We start from the raw sequence: 26,942 nt of genomic DNA on the forward strand, positions 1-26,942 counted from the left end.
AGAAACTATTTGTGATTAGTAATAGTCTTTTCTAACTTTGTTTTGTTCTGTTTTACTAGTATTAAGCACTGGCCTATAGATGAGTTTGTCCAGTAAAGCTCTCAAATGGCTGAAGTCATGACAGAGATCGTCTCTGACATGATTATTTTCAGCTGGGAACATCATCTCAAAGATAAGAGCAAGCCTCACTCCAGAGCATGTCCACTGCAATCGTGAATTCATGAACTGAATCATCTTTGGAAACGTATTATTTTGGACTGAAAAGAAAATCTTTCTGATTTAATTTGAAGCTTTATTTGAACTTATGAACAGAAGACATTTTTAGTTTCCTATTTGCACGTTATATTTGAATATTTTTAATATGTTATGTTTCCTGGGTCATCTTTTTAATTTGCTGGTATCTCAGAAAGGAAACTGTGTAAATTAAACTTTAAACTGAGGTCTATTTGTGAGCTCACTACATGGTGTTTTTTAGGCTTTAACAGTTTTAACATGCTTGTTTTTTGTTTTTTTAATTACAAAATAAACAAAGATTTAAAAATCGATTTACAAAAAATAAGTACAGTAATGTGGAATCAAATAACAAAATCAGCGTTATACAAAGATTTTAAAAACATGTATCTACACTCACCATATAATGTTTTTGGCACTGTGATGATGACAGTGCCATTTAATGTTGTGCACTTCAATCCCCATTCTTTATTTCCTTTCTTAACCATTCAGCATTTATCTCTCTCATGGCTGAATAAATGTACAGTGCGTGCCAATAACACCAGGAGAGAAGATTCATCTGCACAACATTGTTGCACAGCCAAAACAAATAAAAAGTAATTTAATTGAAACACTAAAAGAAGGCCGATTGGAAATAAACCATAGCTGACTGTAGAGACCAGGATAAGAAGACAGAAGATCAAGTGACAATCCCAAAAAATTATAAAGAAAAGTACAAAAAAAAGAAACACGAGTACAGGGCTCAGGAGATACAGGAGGGGAAGATGTATAACATGTGCAAAGCATAATTTCACCTAAAATTTCAATTTGTCACATTAAAAGCTATTATATTAATTATAAAATGTGATTTTCACACAGTCAATTTGCTGTCATGATTTATGTTTCTGTAACTCAAGCTTTCTAATCATCCTGTTTGAATCTATAACTTGGCTTTATTCTGTGTTGCATCACAACTCAGGTGAGTTTTGAAGAAATCCTGGATCTTCTTCCACAGGTGGATCTCAGCTGCTATGTGGGCCTTGGGCTCCCCTCCCCACAGCACTCGCTTGCCTACACCTGCATTGAAGCTGGAGGGGCAGTGGGGTGCATAAGGTGGCTCCAACATGTGTCCAGCTCCAGGGTAAAAAACAGTCTCAAAGTTCTCCTTCCCATGATGCTTAAGTCTCACCACCATTTCATCCATGTAGGCTTTGCTGTCCCAGTTGAGGTCGTCCTCTACAGCCGCAAAAAGAAAATGGGTCTTGGCTCGTTCAATGGGGATCAAGCTGCCCTTGTTCTTCTCTGCCAGGGGATCTTCAAGAGCATCCTTTATGATGATTGCACCTGACTCGGTGGGAATAAACTTGCTTTCATCAAACAGTAATGATGACAGGATCTGCTGTTTCTTGTAGTAGAGAGGAGTGACCACATTGGCGTTACAGGCATTGATGCACACTATGGCCTCGACACCTGGCACAAAAGCAGCGAGTGACAGTCCGATATTTGCTCCCTTGCATCTTGACATTATGCCAACTCCTTTACTGCCCACCTGTGAAATAACACAGAAATTAAAAGGCGATACAAATCTTTAAAACATTTGAAGCGCAGGGCTGACTTCACCTATCATTATTTTCATTTTTGTGGACTACTGGTGTATATTACCATTAGTGAATAAGTAAACACATTCATATATGCACAGTGAAGCTGTCATGATCCGGGTGAGTGGCTGGAAACTTCCACCAGGGTCCTGAGTCTCCTTGGTATTTGGCCCTGGGCAGGGCCGCTATATCTCCAACAGCTTAACTCACCTGGAGCTGAGTTGAGGCAATCAGGCTAAAGAGATTTAAGCCTTACGCTGATATTCCCTCTCCAACAGTTTGTCAACTACTCCGTGTTGGTAGCCGGCTCTAATGCTCTATGTTATTTGCCAAGTGCTTTTCTTGCCTTGTTCTCTTGTGCCCTAGCTTTCCCCAGAACCTCCAAAACCCTTACCCCCGAATTAAGCTAATCTCTTGGACCTGGGATAACCCACCTCTTCTCTGGAAATCTCTCCGTGCCTCACCTGCCTGCCCTCCTGCCATCACACTCCCTCGGAACCTACGGAACTCAGGTCAGCCATCTCACACCATCTAACTCACGCCACCTCTCCCTCCAAGCATTTTTCACTCCACCTGCAAGTAAGCAAGAAATACAGCCATGCTCACCTTTTCTAGTACTCCCCTTTTACCACAGTTCTAACCCCACTCTCCTCAGTGTGATCGCTCTACGTACCAAGCCACGCTACAGTTACCCCTTCAAGCCCAATTTCCCCCACTCGGCCCCATGACCACGTTATCACGCTACGCAGAGCCCCTGTTAAATTCTGTGCTTCGTTGTGTTCAGTTATTGACCAATATTGTCCCACCAGGGTTAAAATTATTAGCTACCTAAGGCTAATAGTCAGCAGCTTTCAAAAAGCCTCGCACTTCTCCTGAGCAATCCCAGTCTATTCATCTTTTGGCGAATCTCTCAAGCTCCTCCAGATTTTATTGGCTTCTAGCATGGACCTTGGTTCACTTCACACTGCAAATTTTTGTTTGTTTGTTCTTGTGATTGTCCTTTTTGAGACTACAATTCTAGATTCTAGTGTCTTGGCAGTAGTACTGGGGTCTTTAGACACATCTATCACTAGTTTTCTTTCCAGAGTGCTTAAAATCTTTTGCTTCCTACCCTTCCAAGCTTGTTCTGTACTGTGTGACTCTCTCGGATGAATTTCTTAACATCGCATATTGAAACTTGGAAATGCTGTGATAACTTTGTATATCTATTTCTTGCTTAGAGATCTTCAACATTTTTTATTCTATAAAAGTATAAAAGGATTTCTTCTGTTTTTGGGGTGATGTGTTCTCAAGTGACAGCTCAAACACTGCACAGCAGTGGCTTCTACTATCAATAAAAAGGTCAATTTTTCAGGGGGTTATAATGTTGATCTTGAAAATTATTATTTGTTAGAAATTATTATGTTATTGTGTGATAATAGAAACAATTAATGTTTTCTCAAGAAGATTTGTGTGATTACAAAAAATATGTTGTAAAGCTGAGGCTTTATGCTCTCTGAAACTTATTCAATTATCTGAATGAATGCAAATGAGAGTATTTCTCAAACTCCACTTAAGCTAATTAAGATCCCCATTAACTACAGGAATACAGCAGATATTCCACCTGGGATCTACAAATTTACTCTCCTCTCTGAGAATGCACATCTTATAGAGACATAACCTTTCCTTTAGTATGAAACATCTTCCTGCTGTCTGTGTGCACTAGAGCGACTCACCTTTGGTTGCTGTTTTAAAAAATTCATTGCTTCTTCAAAGTGGTCCAGATGCGTCTCTGTGGAGTTTTCACCCTTCTTATTGTACACCGCCATTGAGAGAACCACAAAGCCTTTGTTAGCCAGTAGACTGGGTCTTGCCTCAGATACTGAGGTGGGCAAATCCAACACAGCAGGAAAAGGACCTTTTCCTGGAAGCAGCAGCAGGTCACATTTTAAATTTTATTCTTAATTTCTCTGGAAGCCAGTGAAGGGATGCAAGAATAGGTGTAATATGTGACAGTCAGCTATTTTTTGTTATCAGTCTTTCTAACAAAGTTCTTGCTGCATTCTGTACTAACTGGACATGAGCTGTGGAGGACTGAGAAATGCACCTGAAATGTGAACTACAGTAAGCAAGGTGGGAGAATATTAAAATCTGAACTAGAAGTTTCAGATGATTGAATGACAGTAAAAGTTTAATTTCAACGATGCTGATTTATAAGCTGGTTAATGTTAAATGGACTAAAATGAAGACAGAAGGTTGGAACCACCTCCAGTACCTGGAGGAGTGAACAGGACGCCACAGATGTTCCCTTCATTGACGGGGACCCTGGTGACCCCATCTCTCATCAGAAGCCTCTCATTTGTCATCTCTGCCAGTAATCTGCCCTCCTCTTCATGCACAGAAAACTTCACCACCTGGGGGTTTATGGCATTTGTCTTTAGATATATTTTGTGCATAGTAAGTGGCCTCATGGAACACAGCAGACCCATGGGTTCTACTCCAATGTAGCTCCCACCTAGCGAGGGGTCTCTTTTCAGGTCGACCTCCCCATTGCCGTTAGCCCTGTAGGTGGCCGAGGAGCTGAACACCACTCCTTTATCATCAGTTAATTTGGCTCTCATGCTGACAACCTGCCTTGGCCTCAGCCCGGCCACCTTCACCTGAATGGGCTCATCAAACATACATTTGATGCTTGGCAGCAGCTTCAGTCTCACTTGAGAGGACATCTTTTCTGAAAAAGAGAAAAAGATTGGACTTTATGACATAAAAACTCCCCTTACACAATACCTTTTGTAAGAAGATTCAGAGACAGATCGATCCATATTACATTACATTATATTACATTTACATATTATTATTATCAGACAAACAGAGGGACAGATAAAGACTCAAGGGTGCCATTACAACCATGCAGTGTTTAAAATAACCCACTGTCCCAGTTTGGTCTCAGAGTGCAGGACATCCAAATCCAAACTCCACTCAAAAAATGTGCCAGTTTAAATATGTATCATTAGCAAGAAACCACATTACAAGTGCCCACTGTACTCTCTGTTAATATAATTAATAGCTGTTAATACTTGATCCATTTCAGATAGTGGCAGTAATATTTTACACTGGGCAGCAAATCAGCTCAACAGGATCTTCCAGAGTGAGACAGAAACTCTGACTATTTTTGGTTAATTTTTAACAGCTCTTGCACAGCCACTGTTAGTGGGATACCTTTGCACCAGATACCCTCCCATGCCCCCATCTGTAAAGACTTCCATTAAAGGGTTTTTATATTCAGTATAATTATTCAGTCACTTGTTGAACTTCAGGCAGTTTTGATTCCCGTTTCCATCACACAACCATTTCAAAATGTAAACATCGATTTCAAATTGATATTTCTCTTCCATTGTTTACAATTAAACTTTTAAAAACATTAAATCTGAATAGATGTTGATGAGGACAAAATGTCCCAAATCCATTACATCAATGCACAGTTACAATTAATTAAAAGTTAATAAGACTTACAAGGTGGTAACACAAGCTGACTGGAAATAACAGAGGCTCAAAGAGTCCAGGGTAATCAGGAAAAGTGATCCAGTGTTTATTGTTGTGGAAGCAACATACAGTCCTGCCTGGGAGGATGATGTGTTCAGAGAATTTGATTTATATTCTGTGATGCAATCAGTTAAACCAGGGGTAGGCAACTCCAGGCCTCGAGTGCCAGTGTCCTGCAAGGTTTAGATCTCACCCTGGGTCAACACACCTGAATCAAATGATTAGTTCCAGTCCTCTGGAGAATGTCAAGACATATTTAGGAAGTAATTTAGCCATTTGAATCAGCTGTGTTGGATAAAGGACACATCTAAAACCTGCAGGACACCAGCACTCGAGGCCTGGAGTTGCCTACCCCTGGGTTAAACTGTTATTGATTTCTCAATGTTGTTCACAAATTACATTCTCTATACACTCAAAGCACTCCTGCAGCTTTAGTCATCCGCCTTGTGAATATGGGTCTTTTAACAAGAGGAATATACTTTGGTATAAACATGACTAGACAAGGGTAGTCTAAAACATACCATTTTGTGTAGCCTGCCTTTTCCTCAGGGATTAACAAAGTATTCTGATGGGCCTTTCTGTACTCCTAACAGACCAAAGAACGGTTGATAAAAATAATTTCTATGTTTAAAAAGGGATATTTGGTAGTATTAAAATACTATGAAAATACTTCTCTATAAATTTTGGTAAAATGTACAAAAATGATCAAAAATAAATGTAACAATTTTGCAGAACAATTCTAGAATTGCAGGACATATTCTGTCCCACTCATGCGCAAAACACATGACATTCTTTTTAATGCTTTACAATCTGCCTTATAGTGTACTTTCTAATCTCCTGTAATACATCATGTCATATAAAGTCATATATTTATAGTGGCTAACCTGTTACAACTGCATGTCTCTAAAAAAACAAAGCAAAATGAAACAAAGAAACCCCCCCAAAAACACAGAAGCTCAGAAAAACATTAGAACTAGAGCTTGATTTTTTAAATTAACACAACTGAATTAAAAGCTTGAGCAATGTGTGACATGGTTGACTGTAAATAAATATATATTTAAATAAAAGACATATATATATATATATATATATATATATATATATATATATACACACACACACACATATATGTATGCGGTAAATGAGCTTTTTAAGAAGAGAAATGGTAGATTTGTGAAGTTCAAATTTTGAATTACGTTTGAATTACGTAAATTATCACTGTACTGTAACATGTACTTGCAAAATAGTTTTCCATATGTTTACATTGCTTAGTATCTGTGGACTGGAGCACGGATTTGTGAGCACTCAAAATTAACTCAGTCCGCACATTTGTAAATCGTAGATCATATCATACGCATTTTTCAACCTTTCGAGACAGATTTATCTCCATAAATGTGCAATAGCCGAAAGAGAGTTTTACATGGATGTTTTTTTTTTCCCTTAAAACCAAAACTCACCGAAGAGAATGAGTCTGGTGGTCAGTTTTGTTTCTCGAAGTACCCGTGATCGTGCGGACTTATGACAGACTTGAGTCACAGCCCAAATATGTTTTAAATTCAAAACACGCTCAAAGTAAGCGAATATCTTCTTGCTTCTGGTGACGACTTGTTTGGACTTCGCCTTAAGTATCCCAGAATGCATTTCAAACGAAATTCAGAACTGGAAGTAAAGTTCTGAAAAAACACTGTTTCTGGTGCACAAAATAGTGCGACGATTTAGGATTTAGCAACATTAAATATCCGGACAATTTATCAAAATATTACCTATTTGCAAAAGTTAAGCATAAGATATATATATATATATTTTTTAGGAAATATATATATATATAATGGGTGACGTTTGCTTTACTTCAGTGGTTTATTCTTGAGAAAATCGGTTTTGCAGAGTTTAAAGTCAGCCTGCAAAAAGTGGCTGATTTTATTTCACTTTAATGTATTGACCTCGGTGTTTTTACCCACCACAGTCAAGCCAGCCGCCGCTTATCAACCGCTTATACGTTCGTGCGCGTCTACACTGAGTTTTAAGGTAGTGTGTAACATGTCGATCTGTTCGTGGATATCCTGAAAGCCGATGTCAAGTCAGCTCCAGAAATGATCAAATTATTTTTCAGCTGTTTTCAAAACAAACGGTCCGGTGTAAGTTTGTAGATTATTTTAGAATACAGAACAAAGGTCATTTTAGCATCTGACCGGATTGTTTTTGTTCAGTTAGCAGCATGATCCCTGAATACATGTACAAGAGTAACATAATATTTTTTAATATTATAGTTCATACAGAAAATACATGTTACTGAAAGGTTACAAGTCTGTTGATTATTCAGTCGTTGACTAATCATTCATCATAGTGAAGTTCTTTAACAACTGATTTCAATGTAAATTAATGAACAAGTCAGGCCACTGTTTGCTGCAGTCTTTCCAGATTACTTCACACTGACGGTCCCTTTAAAGTCGAGCATTTTGCAAGAATGAACTTTGCATGCCCCAGACTTTCAAACTATAGGTGGGTTCCTGATAAGTGGATACAAACAACTCAAAACGGTGAACTGCAATTGTCGCTTAACAGTAAAACTGGGTTGCAGTGTTTGTGAATGCAGCTTTATTGAAACTGTAAATGATGTCTGACAGAGGGCGCTCGAATAGAAGGTGTGAGAAGTTATTATAGAATATTACTGCTTACCTGTACTAAAAGAAAGGTAGATTGTCATGCAGTTTTACTTGGGTAAACACACACATTGGTTGTCAGGGTACAATGGGAATGCCTTGTAATAAAAAATGGCTATTTTTCTCGAGTTACCTGGCTGCTTTGCTCACAGCCCTGAAACTCTGAAAGTGTTTGGTTGACTTTCACATTTTCTGCGAGTTCGTGTCCTCAGGTTTGTTCTAACCTTTACCCATACTGAGTTCTCTTCGTTGGCTCCCTATTAAATCCAGAATTGAATTTAAAATCCATCTGGCTACATACATTGAATAGCCAGGCCCCATCTTATCGTAAAGACCTCACAGCACCAAATCAATGGAGCCGGTAGAGTATTTCGCTCTCAGATTGCTGCTTTACTTGAGGTTCATAGGATATTTAAAAGTAGAAGGCAAAGCTGGTTGGTGATGGAGATTGTTGGTCAGACCTACAATCTGTGTGTGTGTTACACAGCTTTCTCTGCCTTTTCTTTTATTCTTGCAAAGGAAGTTGTGCTTATTTTACCACTAGTTGAGCTTTTAATGGTGGAAGGCTTACCAGCCACATTTGAAACACTGTCCTCTGGATTAACACCATCATCAACACCAATATTTTAAATGCAAATGTTCACAACCAGATAACCATTCACTCACTTTAAATAAACTCATCATAACACATTGTTTTTGCTTTAAACCATGTTTCATGCTTTTCATTTTCATCATCTGGTAACACACAGATCAAAGAACCATGAATAGTTTTTGCTTCATTACACAAAACAACAAAATCATTAATTGAGGCTTGAACCATATAGATATAGATACTATTATCTATATCTAGTGATATACTTACAATATAGATATTATTTTCAATTGAGTCCCTTATACTCTCTTTTAGAGGATTTGCTTTATTTAATCTAGCTTTTCTATCACATTGCAGTCTGTCCAGTTTCTCTGCAAGTGCTTTAGCAGTTATTTTCTGCGGGTCGCTTGGCTCTGTAGTTCAAATGTTTGAATTTGATTTGGTAATGATTTGTGGAAGAACAGGATGTACCTTTGGTTTTTGGTTAAACATTTGCAACTCTGGTATAGATAAATGTGGTATATTAACTTTGACACACTCCAATCCCTGATATCCAAAAGGACTGTGTGGGGTGTGAAGAGTAGAAATATTTTACTGCTATTATTTGCTGCTATTTTTATAATCATCATTACCATTTCATTATTAATAGTGATGTTGCATTCAGATGCATTCAGATGTTCAAATATATTGGTATCATATTAGTCTTTATTACAGGTCCAGTTATAACCACTTCAAACTGTTGAGTTGAATCTATAATTTTAAATGTTTTTCAATGCTCCGATAATCTTAAATGTTTCTGTGTAGACTGCAGGGACAGGAAATACACTCTGTGCCAAAATAAGACAGGAAGTTACATGTTTTTGAAGTTGCATGCTTTGCAGAAGTGAAACCGAAAGCAGAGTCTGAGTGCAAGTATTTTGAGCAGGTTATTTTAGTCTTTGATTAAGCTTTGATTAAGTTTTAAGTAGTTGTATTAGATTGAAACATTTGTTTTATATATTTTACATATAAGTCAAGATCAGTACACAGAGGATGGCCTTAGCCTGGTGGCTTAGGCCAATTAAGGTGCAGCGTGAGGATCACACATGTACACACACCCACATACACACACACAGTATTAGACTCATTTATATAGGTAAGAGTTTAATTATGTTTTGCTTGCGACTGCAAAGTTGTGCATGAGTGACAGTTTGTGCAGAACGTGGACCTGATGTTCCAGAAGATAAGCCTGGGCAGGATGGTGACAGGAAGCACCTGGGGTCGAGCCGAAGACAATGTTCTTTTTTAAAACTGTGTTCAAAGTTAACTGAACGTTTGTGGTTTTGGAGTGACGTATGCTTTGTTTGAGTCTGCCTGGCAACAGGCAGACTGCCAACCCTATAAAGCCTTTGTCTGACTATTGTAAGACAGTTCGACGCTGAAATCTGCACAGTGTTCGGACTCCACATGTGTATTCATTAAAATGCCGTCTAATTGCACCCGGCTGGATCTGTGGTTATTTTTGGATTCCTCCTCAATATTTTGAACCTTAACAGGGGAAAAAAATAAAAATGAAAATTTCCCTTTAACGTTTTGTTTTAATGTTCAGTTTCATGCAGTTCGGTCATTTTAATTTCTCTTACCAAAACCATAATGCGATTTCATTTTCTATTCTAGATTTTCTAGTGCTGTCAGCGTTAATCTCGTTAAAATCACGTTAACGCCATAACCGCATTAACATGGCAAAACTTTGTTAGCGAGTTAATGCGGGTCACCCCATGCGTGGGGCTGCATGGCGTCAACGCGTTAGCGCAGTTAGCTCGTTAACGCATTAGCGCCGTACACTACACTACAATTGGGCCCCATAGATTTAATTTCATGATCTTACGTGATGTTACTAAATTACCAAGGCTTAAACTTGAATATTATAGATGGATGGATTTCAATTAAAGGTTTTTTTTATGTTTAATACAATTATTCCCTGGATTAGACAGTTTAATTCCTCCTTCTAGCTGTTTTAAAGCATGAACAACTATTTAAATGTTCAAGTTTCCACTTCATGTTAACGCTTAAATATTCTTTTACTCTCGTTAAACCTGAATACATTCCTATAGAATGACAAGATCAGGAGAGATGACCGAAACCAAGGACATGAATGTACAGTCAAAAGGAATCCCCTCTCTCCTGATACGTGAACAAGACCCTGAGATACATAAACTCTTTCACTTGGGTCAGCAACTCATCCCTGACTCGGAGTGGGCACTCCACTTTTTTCCAGCTAAGGAACATGGCCTCAGACTTGGGGGTGCTGATTCTCATAAAAATCCACCCTAGGGGTCCTCCCACCAAAGACCTCCTCGGTGCCCAGACTCATCTACCTCATCCCCAGACTCTACTTCCTCTGCAGAAGACGTGTTAGTGTGATTAAGGAGGTCCTTGAAGTATAAACTGACGACGGTCTCTAGTCTTGTCAGCCGAGAATCTTTACGGTCATTGTCGGCCTCCAGATCTGCTCCGTCTTTCTTCGCCAGCCTACTGGTCAGCCCTCTTAACTGCTGTGTCTGCGTAAACTAGTTTTTCAGCATCACTCTTAGACAGGATGTTTCTAATTTGAGAGATTTTGCGCAAATGAAAGAAAGCAGTCCTACATATTTGTGGTCAGAAGAGAGTCAGACACACGAAAAAAGCTCTAGTCAGAAATGCATAAGCAGAATAAAAAAATCACTTTTTAAAAAAATGTAAGGTGCCTTAAAAAAGTATTCATGCCCCTTGAATTTTTTGTAGATTTTGCCATATTAGAAGTATAAACCTCAATGGATTTAATTAAGATTTTATTTAATAAACCAAGAGACAGTAGGGCATAATTAAGAAATGGAAGGTAAAAAAGAAAAGTGGCTTTCATTGCCAACACGTTCTCACTCCCTAAGCGTAATATTTTACGCTATGTGACAAATCGTCAACATTTTACGCTTTCGGGTACCCAACACGTTCCTACATGACAAGATCGGAAAATTGAGAAAACATGAGAACCGTTGGGACTCAATCTACACATGTTCGTTCATTTTCTTCAAATCGCTTTAGAAAACACTATTTCATGCCATTTCTGTGCTGGTTAAGGTTACGAATAGGGTTATGGTTAGGAAAAAACAAAATGGGGGCTCCGGCAATCGGGCACCAATGCGCAGGCCATCCTTGCTCCCGGTTCAAGGAACCATGTCCCTCACGTGAAGCCCCGAAAAAGGGATTATTTTAGCATCCTGAGTATGAGGCCTCCAGATGAGGGAGGGAGGGGGGGGAGGAGAGGAGAGGGGATGGAAAGAGGACAAGCAAAAGAGAGAGGGAGAGAGAGCAAAGGAGAGGAGAGAGAGAGAGAGAGAGAGAGAGAGAGAGAGAGAGAGAGAGAGAGAGAGAGAGAGAGAGGGTTGAGTTTGGGGTCTAGGGTCATCCCAGCATAGGGTTACAGGTGGTTAGGTTTAGGATTTAATTCAGGGTTGGGCTTCAAGAATGAGGCTGAGCCCAGCCCAGGGTTAAAAATGGTTAGGTTTAGGATGAACCTCAGGGACAGGATGCTACATCAAATATATACAGACAGGCAGAATCACGGTGACAACGATGATGATAATAATAATGATGACCCCCACAGTAACAATAAGACAATAATAAGAGACAACTATGTACATTATATGGACTTTATGTCCATTAAAAACTTTTTTCATTTAACCCTTTAGGGTGTACAGTGTCTAATTTGGCAATCCAGAGTCTCTCAGCCTTCCTCCTCTGCTGAGCTGTCCATCTGGGATTTGCCTCTGTCACTGTGGCCCTGACAGATTCCCAGCCATGTGACAAGAAGTGTTGTACCAGATATGTGTGTGTGTTCTTTTTCCTTAACACATTGTATCTGTGCTGGGTGAATCTGGTCAGGAGTGTGTTACCTGTCTCCCCAACATATTGAATTCCACATTTGCTACAAGTAATCAAATACACACAGTTCTTGGAACGTGGAGAACCCTTACACTGTGAGTGGAATACATTTCCATTTGAAAAACTACGCAAACATTTTAGGTGCTTAAAAAATTGCCCCTGGTCTCTGAGTTTGGGCTCAGAGAGAGGTGAAACTTTTGCCCTAATGAGGAAATCTCTCAAGTTTCTATTCCTCCTAAAGGCAGCAATCACCTTATAATCTCCCAGTAATTGGGTTTTCTGGACAAGATCTTGAAAATGGTTCTTAATCACTCTGATCAATTTACATGTTGATGGGGCATATGTCACAACCACTGGCAGGAAAGGGGCTAAATCAATGGGTTTGGTTTCTAGGAATGATTTAAAGCATTTCCTAAGGAAAGAGCGACAATACCCCCTAGTGGCGAGAGCTGAGAATAGGATTTTGGTCGCTGCTTTGAAGTCAGTCTGCTGGGTGCAGATTCTATGGAATCTTAACAATTGGGACTTGATTAAACCAGCAAACGTATGTTTTGGGTGAAAGCTTGTTTTAAACAACAAAGCATGTGTGTCCGTGGGTTTGAAAAATACTTTGATGTCCAATTTGTGGGTCTGTGAAAAATTTGGGCCTTTAAAGGTGGTTGTGTCCAAGAAGTCAATTGTGGTTTTACTAATTGTGGATTTGAGTTTAATTGAGTCATTATGATGGTTCAGAGTGCTTAGAAATGTTTCAAAATCTTGTTCAGAGTGGTGCCATACTCCCCAGATGTCATCGAGAAACCTATAGTAATACAGTGGCTTTTTAACACATTTTGCCAGGGCTGCAGTTTCCCATTCGGCCATGAATATGTTGGCATATGCTGGGGCAAATTTCTTGCCCATTGCTGTCCCTTTTATCTGCAAGAAGAAGTCCCCGTTGAATTCAAAGTCATTTCTCGTGAGATTAATTTCCAACAATTGTAATAGTTCTTTTTCAGGCCTTTTCTTATCCGGATACTTATGGAAAATATTCCTGATAGAGTTAATTCCCTCCTTAATATCAATATTTGTATAAAGGCTGTCAATGTCAATAGAGAAGAGAAATGATTCAGCGGGTACTTCAATTTGCTTCACCTTTTCCACAAAGTCATAGGTATCTTTAATGTAGCTGTCATGCTTTGTGGATAAGGGATTTAAGAAAAAGTCCAAATACTCTGCTGTGCGGTAGGTTTCACTTTCACAGTCAGACACGATGGGACGCCCGGGGGGCACCTGAAATGATACAGACCACTTTTCTGGGTCTTTGTGGATCTTGGGCAACAAGATCAAGTATCGTATCAATTTCAAAATACTCTTGTATGCATTTAAAGCTATTCATCATCTCTCTCCTCCATATCTCTCTGATCTGGTTAACATCACCGCCCCATCTTGTTGTCTCAGATCTTCTTCATTTCCTAAGGAAATGAAGAATCTTCTTCTTCCCTTTCAGATCTTCTTCTTCCCTTTCACTCTCCGTCCCCTCCCCCCGTCTTGTGACCATGGGGAGCAGGGCTTTCAGCTGCTCTGCTCCTCAACTCTGGAATTCCCTACCTCCTGATTTAAGAAATATCTCTACCTTCTCTCTCTTCAAGTCCCAACTCAAAACCCACTTGTTCAAAATAGCTTATCCCACATAACCTCTCCACTATGGTATTTTAAATTTGTTTATGTTTTATGATTGTGTAAACTCTTTGCTTTTATGTTGCTTTTTACTCTACTGTGTACAGCGACCTTGAGTGTTTTGAAAGGCGCTTTCAAATAAAATGTAATATTATTATTATTAAATAAAACAGCCTTCCCCTTGGCTCAGAGGAGCCTAATAAATAGTTTTTTTGTTTCATATTAATACATTTCTTTTGATATAGACTATTAATTATTTTCTCCACAATAGGCAATGTTTCCAAATAGATGGGTTTCTTTAATTTTGAATAGTATGTTGTGTCATTTAGTTGTCTGTAGCCCTCCTGTAAATACTGATCTCTGTCCAGGATGACTACAGCACTCCCTTTATCCGCCGGCTTTATAATTATTTGTTTGTTTTCTCTTAGTTCTTTTAGAGCTTTGGTTTCTTCTTCCGTCAAATTGGGTTTTATACGATCAATACGAAAATGATCTTGAAAGTATTCATAGTCAGCCTTCACTAAGGTGGAAACCTCAGGTGGAAGTTGACCCATGGGAGGAGACCAGTCAGACTTGGGAGTGAAAGGCTGGGGTTCTGTGTCAGACTTATCCCCATAATGTATGGCCAATTTTACCCTTCTGTGGTATTGTTGTATGTCATATTTACATTGCAACAAGAAGTTTTTATTGTAACCTTTTGTGGGAATAAAATTTAGGCCTCTGTTTAACAGGGTCCGCTGAGCAGTGGAAGGCTGAAAGTGTTTGGACAAATTAATAACACCACTACTCACCCCCTCCCTTTTCGCTGGGCTTATGGGGACGCCACATTTACATAGTCATCCCAGTGGTTCAACATACACTTTGCTGCTTTATCAGTCCAATGGATGTTGTCCTTTTCTGTGTCAAACATTGAAGCAGGAAGAGCAGGGATGTGATTGTCCAGACCTGCAATGAAAGTGTTCAAGTACAGCAGTGTTTCCTGTTCATTCTGGGGCAGAGCTAGGGAAAAGTTAACCATTGGGATGTAAATGTCCGCCTCAGGAAATTTTTCCTGGGCTGCCTTCAATGTCTTTTTCAGCTCCGTGACTGGTGTGTTCTTGTCCCTTTGTGACCTATTGTTTAAGCCAAAGGATAACACCAGGGTTTCCACGTCTACATCACAGGTTGCTTTTTCCAGCAGGGCCTGTGCATGGTACCATTTTGCCCCTGGAAAGCTGTCAACTTGTATGTGTTCTGTTGAAAAGGATGGGAGTGTGGCCACATTCGAATCACCCATAATAAGTGTTGCTTTCCTGATGTGAAGACTCCACTCTTGCAGTTTCCTCTGCGTGTTGTGGTGTCTCGTTAGAACGTGCGCTCGTCGACCCGGTGAAGCTGGTGAAGAGGGAGGAGATAAGGAGGATTCCTCAATTCTCCTCGTCTGTAGGCGGGTCTGCACGCTGGATTTCAGCCTGTCCGGAATGGTGCGTGGCTGGCTGGAGTGTGAAGCCGTCGGAGGTTCGGGCGCTGTTCTTCTGCCTTCCTTGGATTTGGTGGGGGTGGATTCCCCCTGCGTGAGGTCCAGTACCTCGATCTCTATGTCCTCCGAAGGCTGTGGAGGCTGAGTGGGCGGAGATGACTTCTCCCCAGTGGAGGTCACGTGGAGCGCGGGCAGGACTCTTCTCACCCTCTGGCCTTTTGGTGACGTTGGCTCGGGCTCTGGTTCCGGAGAATCTTCACGGGGGGTGGTGGGCATCCGGTCGCCGTCCTCTTCCACCTCTCTCTCTATAAAGGGTGACCAGTCACCTCTAACGGGGTCCGTCATGGTGGCCGCTGTCGCCATGGTTACAGTGCACACTGCAGGTGGAGCATGGATCTGCGCAGTAACCGTTGTGGCCCGGCTGGTGCTGGGTTGTGGTGTGGCGGGTCGCACGTGCGAAGGAACTGGCTGCAGTACCTCATCAAGAGGTTCGATAGAGTCGAGTTGTATTAGATCCTCGCTCACCTCTGGTTGTCGTGCCGGCTCGCTGGCTGTGTGGCCCCGCTCTGCCGGTCTGGTGTCTGCCCTCAGGTCTGCCAGTTTCGCCACGATGACTGCCTGGGTCTGCTCCAATGATTCGGGCTGGAGGCGGCGGCCCAGGTTCCTTTTGGCCCAAGATGTCGCCACTTCAAAGGGTCCTCTCCAGTCCTGTTTGGGGAACTCAAAAGGGCTTTTTAATTCCTCCTCTATAGCCTCAGAATAATGCTGGCGGAGGATTAAAATAGCAGTGTGTGCCCAGTTTTTAGCATTCCCCTCAATAAGAGTCTGTGTCTGTCTCTTGGGGACAGCTGGTTTAATCAAAGAGGGCGGATATGCGTCCTTTGAAACATTTTTAAGATGGTGCACTGATTTGATGAGTCTGTGAATAATTCGGACCTTGGCGGAAAAGTCCGGATCATCAGACGGTATTTTGTTTTTGGGAGGCTCAGTTCGTTCAGATCTGACGTGCTTCACATACCGTCTATCCTGCGCTGGTCTCCGTTCAAAGCGCTGCTCACGTTCGGTCCGATCCCGGTGGCGGGCAGCATAGCGGTCCGGGGCCGGCCGCTCTCTCCTCTGGTTCCGCTGCCATGCGTGAGGGACTTCTCTCCCATCGCGGTAGTCACGTCCTCTGACCACCGAGGCGTAGGTCCGGCGTCCGTTGCGGGACGGGTAGCTGGTCCGTCGGGGCGATCTCCGGCCGCTCGTGAAGGCGCGACCTCCTCTCCGGTCTCTGCGCCGTCGGACAACGGTCCACTGGTCATCCGCTGCAAACGTGGGCATGTTTGCGGTCTCACTTGTGGCTTTAGCTACACTATCTGGTCACTGGTGACTGTACTAGTAGCACTAAGCCGCTGTGCGCAAATGAATGACACTCACGTTTACTCGTATAATAACTGAGCGCTTTTATTTTCGCGCAATACAAAAAATAAAAGCGAACAATAATACATAAGCGCAAGCCAAAAACGCGACGTTTCGGTTCGCATGAACCTTCTTCAGGCTGGCTTGCTCAGAAAATGAGGACAGTGTAACAATAAATGGATACAATCTATTTCGCAGGTGTGTACACTGCGCAAGTCCATTTTCAAATTCTGCGGGTCTCAACAACCAATGAGAGGAGTTCATGCTCCGTGCGTCAGAGGTCCCTTTAAGAAAGTTCGAATTGGTTGGTTGTTTGCCCGTGTGCTGCGTTCAGGGACATCTTGAAGTACAATGATTTGTCAAGAGAGATATGTACAGTTTTCACAACAAGCTACTCTACATATGAGAGCTAAAGGAACACCATCACAAATAGCATAATGTTGATGATATGAATAGGTAGAAATATATACATACAGAATGACCTTAACTTGTGAACAGAAACATATATCGTTTTCACAACAAATCAACCTCCATATGAGGGTCAAAGAAAAATCATCACAAATAGAATCACGTTGAAGATATGTACAATCATAGAGTATATACACACACAGAGTGTTTCAGTGTAAAGACAGAGGGTCCCCAGAGTGGGTCGACAAGGGGCACGGGCCGGTTAGGAAAAAACAAAATGCGCAGGCCATCCTTGCTCCCGGTTCAAGGAACCATGTCCCTCACGTGAAGCCCCGAAAAAGGGATTATTTTAGCATCCTGAGTATGAGGCCTCCAGATGAGGGAGGGAGGGGGAGATGGGGAAGAGAGGGGGGGGAGAGGAGAGGGGATGGAAAGAGGACAAGCAAAAGAGAGAGGGAGAGAGAGAGAGCAAAGGAGAGGGAGAGAGAGAGAGAGAGAGAGACAAAGAGAGAGAGAGAGAGAGAGAGAGAGAGAGAGAGAGAGGGTTGAGTTTGGGGTCTAGGGTCATCCCAGCATAGGGTTACAGGTGGTTAGGTTTAGGATTTAATTCAGGGTTGGGCTTCAAGAATGAGGCTGAGCCCAGCCCAGGGTTAAAAATGGTTAGGTTTAGGATGAACCTCAGGGACAGGATGCTACATCAAATATATACAGACAGGCAGAATAGGGATAAGGTTAGGTTTAGGGCTGGAATACATGGCTGGAACGTATATTACCACGGAACCGTCATACCACTGGAATTCAGCCATAACCCGGGGCGTACCATCAGAACGCAGAAGGTCACCTTTCGCGTTCCTCACGAACGCCGCGGGACGTGACAAAACGTGACAAAACGTCGGCATGCTACGCCCGGGAGTGAGAACGCTCTGTCATTGCCGGCCTCACCCAGCCCGGACACGGAAAGGATTGACAGATTGATAGCTCTTTCTTTGAATCTTGTCTTTATTGACATTTTACTCAGCATCCCAACTTTATTGGAATTCAGGTTTGGGAACCATCAGTGGTTCCCAAACTTTTTTTGCCAGGCCCCCCTTTTTTACAAGAAACATGATGCTTCATCTCCTGCTTTGCGTTTGTGTGGGAGCCCCTGTCCACAGTGTCCAAGCGCTCTTTTTTTTTTTCTTTTCATACCGCGCCCCCCCTGCAATGGCTCTGCGCCCCCTCTAGGGGGCGGGCCCCACACTTTGGGAACCTCTGGTTTACATGTTAAAGAAGGTATTTCAAAACTCTTTACACTGCACTTTAAGTCTTCTACATGACACGTTAGCAACAGGCCAGTGGGTTTTTTTTTTTTTTTTTTTTTTTTTTTTTTTTTTTTTTATCACGGAATGTTGTCTTAGAGGAAAGGAGAGAGACTGCTTTCACTTTAGTACAGGGGTGGGTCCAGAAGGGGGCAAACTTAATGTTTTAAAAAGCTGTAAAGCTGCTGGTCATGATATTGGTTTGGATATCTGGTGAGAGCAAAACATGATGATGAAACCAGGAGATGTCCTTACTGAATCATCAGAGCTGAACAGGTGATGTAGAAACAGGTTTACCTTTTAGGTGACATGAATGAGTTGAAGGGAAGTTATGAACTGTTTCTGAGAGACAAATAACACCAGGATCCTTTTCTCTCTGAGCTGACAGCTGGTAACTGTGCAGGGGCGGGTCTAGCAAAGTTTTGCCAGGGGGCCAGGTAGAGCATTAAATGGGAAAGGGGGGCACAAAGAAATACTTTTCTTTCTTATTCTCATTTAAAATATCTAGCTTTTAATAAATAATTATCAGAATCTTACAACCAAAGTGGTCATCTGATGTCAAATGTATAGAAATCATACATATATATATAGAAAGAAGATAATGTATGTGCATCACTGTAACCACAGCATTTGATTTTATTCAAAGGATTTATGGCTTTTCCTATAATACCTGGTGGGTCGTCTCTAGTAAAAATGCCCGGGCCAATTTTCTTTCTAGCCCTGTTTATATGACTGGCTTGATGTTTACTGTGAGTCTGGGGTTTTGGCTATACTAAACCTGCCTCGTGTTGTTTTTCAGATATTCTCAGGAGAAGCGCCAGTGACAATAAAAAAAGGAAAAGGAAAAAACTCATCTGTCATGAAAAGGGCATGAAAGTTTGAGAAACAGATGACCTGTAATTAACAAATGTGTTTTTCTAGCTTTTAGTTTTTTAAGGTGCAAGTATATTCTTTATTGCGGTGCAATATGTGAATATATCATATTGAGGATGACGTCACCTGATGCATGTTTTTATTGAGATATCCGTTTATTGAGTCTGTTAGCATCAGCAACCATCAGTCTACTACCCCAGCATGCAACAGCATAGAGCATTGCACTGTTTTTAGGCGTTGTTTTGGGTGTTCTGCGTGTACACAAATAGCTTTTCATGAGGTACTTTCTGGATAGCAGGATGGTATCTGGAGCAAAGTTCACATAGCAACACTGGCTCCATTAGAGTTAACCTCTAAGTAAAATGGGACATGCTTGCCACACTGGCAAATGCTATTATACTCATTTACCAGCCCAGGTCAAATATTACAGGTCTGCCACTGAGTGAAACTGTATTTAAGTTGACATTAAATCCAAAAGGTTAAATTCAAGAGAGAGATTATTTAAAAAAAACATATCCAGCAGCTCTGCATTTGTTTGCAACTCAGGTTCTTATTGTAAAGGGATCAGTGGTAACTTTCTGTTTTGGTAAGCACTCCAGTTTGTCGTGGCTCTCTGCACACAAGTCTTTACAAAGCTTTTCCTGATGGCTTCCTGTTGAAGCCGTTAAATTAAAAAGTCTAGGTGTATTGTTTGGGGAGTGTCTGTGTTTGATAAAACCAGTTTGATCCGGGTGAATTATGGATGAGATGACTTTCTCAATTCTGATTGTTACTGCCTTGGTTATAATTTTCATATCTGTATTCATTAGTGATCACTAACTAGATGTGACAGTGAGATCCCTGCAAGGTTTAAGAAGAACTGTGATAGCAGCTGTGTTTAAATCACAGGGAATAATACCAGTTTATTTTATTCCTTGGATAAATTTTAAATATATTGGGCTGAGCATATCCCAGAAATGCTGATAGAACTCAGCCAGGAAGCCATCCAGCCCTGGCGCTATATTGTTTGGCATAAGATGTATTGCATGGTTAATTATTTTTCCGTTAATGGAGCTTCTAGCATGCTTATCTGTACATCTGTGAAATGTGGTAAATTTATATTATTAATATTAAACTTACTCCTTCAGTTTATAAATATGCGTTACGATCCCCAGCCAAAATATCCCTAAATATTTCTTAACCACTTACCCAATTCAGGGTAATTAAGGGGGCCGGACAAGACAAGATGCCAGTCCGTATTTAATTAGACAAAATAATTCCTGATATTAAAGCACAAAAAGACACAGAATCACTTCTACAACCAATTTGGAGCACCATCTATCCCAAACGATGGTGAAGGTTGAGATTGCTTTTAAACACATCGGCTGCAAAGCTGGAAAAGGTGTTCAGCTGAGTTGAAATCATACAACTCTGATGACCATAAGATATGTTAAGATAAGATCAGTTGGTACTGTAGACAATGAAAAAAATGGAAATTTCTGTTTAACTGGTGAGTTTTAATTTAGTTGTTTTTCTATTACTTTGATGTAGTATGATTGTAGAAAAAGCTTTAAAACTTTAGAAAATAGAGTTAAAAGTCTGAATTTTATGCACTCATTCACATTTTCCAAAGCCATGCAGTGGAGAGGGAGAGAGAGAGAGCGAGAGCGAGGGGGGGGGGAGGTACCGAGCAGCTCTGCGTTTGTTTGCAGTTCAGGCTCTTATTGTGAAGGAATTAGTGATAACTTCTTGTTTTGATAAGCACTCGAGTTTGTCGTGGCTCTCTGCACACTTTTTGCCCGTTTGCCAGTAGTGGGTGATTTCGTGAGTGTATGCCTCCACATTTGGAAAGTTAAGCGTCAGGTAAAGCTTTTGTTTTCAGGCTTAAGTCGTATGTATAATGTTTAAATATTCTAGCTAGTGAAGCTAAAGTGTTTACGAAGCTTTTCTTGTACTCTGTCTTCCGTGGACGCCCCTAATCCTCGACAAAAGTGTCGGCGGTAAGGCTTCAGGCTTTTACAGAAATGTAAAAATATTTGCTGCTCTTCTACCTTTGGTAGGGGGAAGAAAAGATTTTTAGCTACCGCTAATGCTTCTGTAGTTCTGTTACTGCAGGTCTGAGAGGGTTAGGGAAGTAGGAAGGAAGGCATCAAAATATAAGCGCACAGGACCCTTGAAACTTGACAGTTCTGTTGAGCCAAACAAAGCTGGAAGACTTATATCACATCGTCGTTTACATCCACTTTGGATGCTAGAGTTGGAGTGAAATACAATAGGACTCTTTAACTTTACCACAAGGCCAGTGTGTGCTATAAAAAACTAAAGTTCACAGCACCTCTTAGAGTAATAAAGATAACGTGAACAGTATCACTATTTTGTTTACTTTTCTATAGGGCAAAGTCTAAACGTGTAACTTAAAGGAAAGTTGCTGAAGACATGGCTTCCCAAGTCAGGCTGAGGCTGCTCCCGAGTGCCAGGTGTCTGTTTGATGAGCCCATTCAGGTGAAGGTGGCCGGGCTGAGGTCGAGGCAGGTGGTCTCCCTGAGAGCCAGCTCAACCGACGACAAGGGAACTGTGTTCAGCTCTGCGGCCACCTACAGAGCCGATGGCAACGGGGAGATTGACATGAAGAGAGACCCCTCACTCAGTGGGAGCTACGTTGGGGTTGAACCGATGGGTCTGCTTTGGTCAATGACACCGGACTCTTTGCATAAAAGACTTCAGAAGATAAATGCCCTTAATCCTTACATGGTAAAGTTCTCAGTGCATGAGGAGGCAGGTGAGGGCCGGATTCTGGCAGAGGTGACTAATGAGAGGATTCTAATGGGAGATGGGGTCATTCGGGTCCCCGTCAAAGAGGGGAACATTCGAGGAGTCCTGTTTACTCCTCCAGGTTTGTCAGCATCACTGTCAGTGAGTTAGGTAAATTGAATTATAATTATGGTGTTATTTGATGCAATTTGATGTTGTTAGTTTTGGACCTGGTTTTTATGCCCAATGATATTTGGCCATCATTTAGAAAAAAAAAAGTACATACTTGAAAATGTCCTAGTTACAGTTACTCATAAGTTTAGCTCCATACAAAAAAATATGCTTGTTTTGCATGTATGTTTGATTCCAGGCAGGGGTCCCTTCCCAGCTGTGTTAGATTTGTACACTTTTGGTGGAGGTCTGTCAGAGAAAAGAGCCTCTCTGTTGGCCAGCAGAGGCTTTTTGGTTCTGACTGTTGCCCTGTATGGCCACGATGACCTGCCTAAAAACGTTAAGGAGATCCACCTGGATTATTTGGAAGAAGCAGTCGAGTTTCTAAAAAAACAAACTAAGGTGAGTTCATTTATTCTGGAAAACTCACAGTTGTTGAAGACAACTTTGACGGCTGTTCATTGACATGTTTTTCCACAGGGTTCCAGTAAAAAAGTTGGTGTAATATCCCTTTCCAAAAGTGGAGATCTTGCCTTATCAGTTGCTTCCTACCTACCAGATGTTGAGGCCACAGTGTGGATCAATGGCTGCTCTGCCAATGTAGCTTTGCCTCTCTACTATAAGAAAAGACGAATACATTCTGCATTAATGTTTGATTTAAAGAAAGTGATTCCCAGTGAGTCAGGGGCCTTCAACACCAAATACGCTTTAAACAATCCTCTGGCAGAGGAGAACAAGGGCAGCCTGATTCCCATTGAACGAGCCAAAGGACATTTCCTCTTTGTCGCCTCTGAGGATGACCTTAACTGGGACAGCAAGGCTTACGTGGATGAGATGGTGGAGAGACTGAAGCGTCACGGAAAGGAGAAGTTTGAGAGTGTGTTGTACCCTGGAGCTGGACACTACTTAGAGCCACCTTATGGACCCTACTGCCCTTCCAGCTTCCATGGGGTTTTAGGCAAGCCCGTCTTGTGGGGAGGAGAGCCCAAGTCCCACGCAGCAGCTGAGGTCCACATGTGGAAGAAGATCCAAGATTTCCTCAGAAATCATCTGAGCTCTGATGCTGCACAGACTAGGGCCAAGTTATAGTTTCAAACAAGATAATGAATAACAAAAAGCAAAGTCACGACTGCTATAAAACTGTGTGATAATCATGTCTGAGCTGTTAAATGTGTTGATTAATGATTCACTATTTTACACATTTAAAGATTGTAATTTATCACAACAGGTAGAACAGGATCCTCTTTACCCTCAAGGTATAGCTATAATTTTGTGTTAATACTCCATAGTGTCATGTAAGTGCTTGTAAGTTTTCTGCTTTCATCATTAAAGTTGGTAAAATTTGAAGAAGGTTTAATTGTATAAAACGTAAAATTAAAAAGCGTATCCTGAATTCTTGACACTTGCAGATCCAGTCCTTCTGTCACACTGAGGTACTTTGATGTCACGAGATGATCCAGTTGTCACAGGGAGATGTTGCTGCAGACTTTGTCTCATGTCTATTAAAATATCTATTAAAATTAAAGTAGATTTTGCTGCTGCACACACTAAAGTCAACTTATTAATTCATCAAAACCAAAAAGACAAGACAAAAATATTGACTGCCGTTTAGCTCTAGAATAAATGTTCATAAGTGTTGATTTCTGATGTATTATTTAATGTAATGAAAGATTGTGATTTATCATAAACTACCATCTGTGGCTTACAAATTACTGACATCCCATTTGCACACAGCAAACTCGACAGACTGGTGCCTATTACCTGTACCTGCAAGCTTACAAGCTAATGTTAACTGAATTTTGTTTTTCCTTAAAATTGTTGTTGCAACTGTTACAATAGACGGGTGTATTCAAAGGCAATGAGTTTGCTCTCATGTTTGTTGTTCATGGTTTCTGAATGAACTCCCAAACCAGTGGAACACGCCTGTGTCTCTCTTAGTCCTTGTTCTACCAGACGACTCCAGAAAAGGAAGTTCTGCTAATAGGGGATTGTGAACATTGCTGTTCCCTCTCTTATTATACACAGTCTTTCCCTCCCATTATAAGGCAGTTTGGGATGAGCTATTGTGAAATGGTACTATATGAATGAAACAAGTGAGCCTGTCAGTCTTCACTACTGCCACAAGATGGCAGTATAAGCCTCTAAATAAACAGTTGTACTCTGGCTAGTGCTCCCAGGACACAGAAAGGAACAGAATCACATCTACAAGCAATTTAGAGCACCATCTATCCCAACTTAGTATAGTTATTTTATTAGGTATTTGTATTCTTGTACAGCACTTTGGTCAACGCTCCTGTTGTAATTAAATGTGCTATATAAATAAATGAATAAATAAACTTGCATGGTGCTGGACTGTGGGAGGAAGACTGAGTGTTGGAGGTTACTGTTAAGTGAACTGAGTTTTGGGTAACATTACACTAAAGTCTTGAAAAAATATAATAACTCCCCATAAAACTCAACCAAACTAATCACCTCAAAGCAACTTTGGCAAAGCAGAAGAGGAATTAAACAAGAAATGGGAAGCGGGGAACAAAACCTGACATACTGGTAACTACCTCAAACTCATTTTTCACCTCTGAGATGGGAGATAACATGCTTGCTACAGTGCAGGGAGTTCATAAAGACTGTAGAACCTTCATCTGCCTGTTTGATTTACTAAGCAGCATTGTTGAAAAGCTCCTTCTCTAACTCTCCTGTTCTTTGTGTTTCTGTATCTGACTGCTCCCTTTCTGTCATTTCAGCTCAGCAGAGCTCACATCAGCTTCTGGCTTTTGAAAGGCATTTTACCTGCACTAAGGGATGTATGTTCTCTGGGAACTTGAGATTGAATTTATGCAATGCATTTGTGTTTTGCCATTATTGATCATTTGCCTTGTTTCCAGTTGCTTTCTTAAAATATGTACTTCTGGATCCTACTTCAAAGTTTAAACTGCACCTCTTGGTTGTTAAAAGTAAAGATGTAAAAAGTATTTTAGGACTCTGTGAAACCTCACTGAATACTAGAGTTAACTCAAAACAATCCATAAAAACTGCTGGGGTTGAATTCTTTGCTGAATGATTGTATTGTTTTGGTGCTATTTAAAGAAGATTTAATCAAACTGAATGGAACTAAATAACATAAGATTTGAAGAGGTTAACCCTACTCTAGTCCAACATTTGTACTTGTGTTTATGTCTCAGGATATAGTTTCTTCAGAGATACTGCAAAAAGAAGCAAGCAGCATGCCAGCAGGTTCTAGAAGTCCTGTATTTTGTTCCAAAACAGACCTCAAGTTCGGCTTTTTCAGTAGTTTCCTCCTAGCTAATCTTTTTTCTACTTGTGGCTAAAGATTTCCTGAAGTGTAACCCTTATTCGTTTGTTTTGTCTGAAAAGGTGATATATGAAAAAGTGACAAGATAAATGAAAAATCCAACAAGTTTTATTAAATGTCTTACTACTAAGTAGTAAGGTGATCGTCTCATAACACAAGAACAGCTTCCATGTTCAAGTCTGTTAACCTGCACTGGAGGGACGACACACCATTCAACCATCGAGTTTTCCCTCATTTGCCTGTTTGATGATGCAGGTTGAGATTCCTTTTTAACACATCGGCTGCAAAACTGGAATAAGTGTTCAGTTGACTGTCATGACCATAAGATATGACTGACATTATTTTCATATTGACTGAAGCATTCAGTGACCTCTCATGCCTCTCATGGATGGACACTTTGTCAGCCCGGAATAGACAAGATCATTTGGAACAGCTTTATATTTATTTAAAGTTACCCTTTAATCCAACTGGATCCAATCCATCCCTCCCACAGCACAACAGAGCCACAGACTCCCCTCACTGTAAGGATCAAGGATTGAGGTTTTTTTTTCCATACTCTGTCACATGTCTGTAAGTTCTTTTATATAAATTCAGATAAATTAGAAACTCTTTCTATTGTTTGCCTGTCTTTTTCAAGCTAAATATCTGATGAATTCTGTGGAGGACTTCTGAGAACGAGTGGTCCTGATCTAAATGTCTTCTTAGCCATGAATTGTGAAAACTATATTATTATTAAAATGGTGAGACTTTTACAAGATACACTTTCTATGTGGTGCTAGAACCTCATGAACTATGAATGTTGTTGCTAAATGCTAAACAGTTCAGGTGCTCTCTTCCTTTCTACACTCACATTTAAACTTCTGAACTTCCGGTCACAAGTTCACTTATCTGTCCCACTTCCTGAATCTGCTCACCACATTCAACTGTGACTTTTAACAGAGGTTTGGAAATACAATATAAATGCATCTAGCCAAGTGTACCCTAACCATAACTCTGCCTAAATCTCACTGCTTCAACTCTCAACAAACAGAAACAACACTGCCATCATGCTTCAGCTTGATGATTTGAATTTAGGCTTACAGGAATCCGCCTTTGCTTCTCTGATTGAGAGCAAATGCCACAATGTGTTTGACAAGCCATCCATCATAATGCTG

The 26,942-nt window shown here is 40.8% G+C and overlaps 2 protein-coding genes across 5 annotated transcripts; one reads left to right on the top strand and one right to left on the bottom strand.

Moving 5' to 3' along the window:
* Window positions 1–271: 271 nt before the first annotated feature.
* On the bottom strand, window positions 272–17,117 carry LOC120434514 (acyl-coenzyme A thioesterase 5-like). 3 transcript variants are annotated; one of them, XM_039602705.1, is made up of 4 exons: window positions 14,930–15,073; window positions 4,063–4,518; window positions 3,524–3,711; window positions 272–1,759 (listed from the first exon to the last, which is right to left on the bottom strand). In XM_039602705.1, the coding sequence occupies exons 1-4, from the start codon at window positions 14,964–14,966 to the stop codon at window positions 1,151–1,153; spliced, it is 1,290 nt and encodes a 429-aa protein (XP_039458639.1). In that variant the 5' UTR covers window positions 14,967–15,073; the 3' UTR covers window positions 272–1,150. The 3 variants fall into 3 exon arrangements, with proteins under 3 accessions (XP_039458639.1, XP_039458638.1, XP_039458637.1); XM_039602704.1 differs by lacking the exon at window positions 14,930–15,073 and adding an exon at window positions 6,788–7,002; XM_039602703.1 differs by lacking the exons at window positions 272–1,759; window positions 3,524–3,711 and having other exon boundaries at window positions 4,447–4,518; window positions 14,930–17,117.
* A 4,148-nt stretch (window positions 17,118–21,265) lies between these two features.
* Window positions 21,266–24,021, top strand: LOC116328116 (acyl-coenzyme A thioesterase 3-like). Of its 2 annotated transcripts, XM_039602824.1 has the most exons (5): window positions 21,300–21,419; window positions 21,549–21,556; window positions 21,950–22,449; window positions 22,678–22,880; window positions 22,959–24,021. In XM_039602824.1, exons 3-5 carry the CDS (start codon window positions 21,993–21,995, stop codon window positions 23,565–23,567), a joined length of 1,269 nt encoding a protein of 422 aa, XP_039458758.1. In that variant the 5' UTR covers window positions 21,300–21,419; window positions 21,549–21,556; window positions 21,950–21,992; the 3' UTR covers window positions 23,568–24,021. The 2 variants fall into 2 exon arrangements, with proteins under 2 accessions (XP_031605684.2, XP_039458758.1); XM_031749824.2 differs by lacking the exon at window positions 21,549–21,556 and having other exon boundaries at window positions 21,266–21,419.
* Window positions 24,022–26,942: the final 2,921 nt, after the last annotated feature.

Source organism: Oreochromis aureus, linkage group 18, assembly GCF_013358895.1.
Source record: "Oreochromis aureus strain Israel breed Guangdong linkage group 18, ZZ_aureus, whole genome shotgun sequence".
Lineage (NCBI taxonomy): Eukaryota > Metazoa > Chordata > Actinopteri > Cichliformes > Cichlidae > Oreochromis > Oreochromis aureus.

Coding starts and splice junctions, on each gene's coding strand:
- LOC116328116 (XM_031749824.2), top strand. CDS start 21,993: ATGGCTTCCCAAGTCAGGCTGAGGCTGCTCCCGAGTGCCAGGTGTCTG. Junction 22,450..22,677: donor AGTCCTGTTTACTCCTCCAG/GTTTGTCAGCAT, acceptor GTTTGATTCCAG/GCAGGGGTCCCTTCCCAGCT. Junction 22,881..22,958: donor TTCTAAAAAAACAAACTAAG/GTGAGTTCATTT, acceptor GTTTTTCCACAG/GGTTCCAGTAAAAAAGTTGG.
- LOC120434514 (XM_039602703.1), bottom strand. CDS start 16,920: ATGCCCACGTTTGCAGCGGATGACCAGTGGACCGTTGTCCGACGGCGC.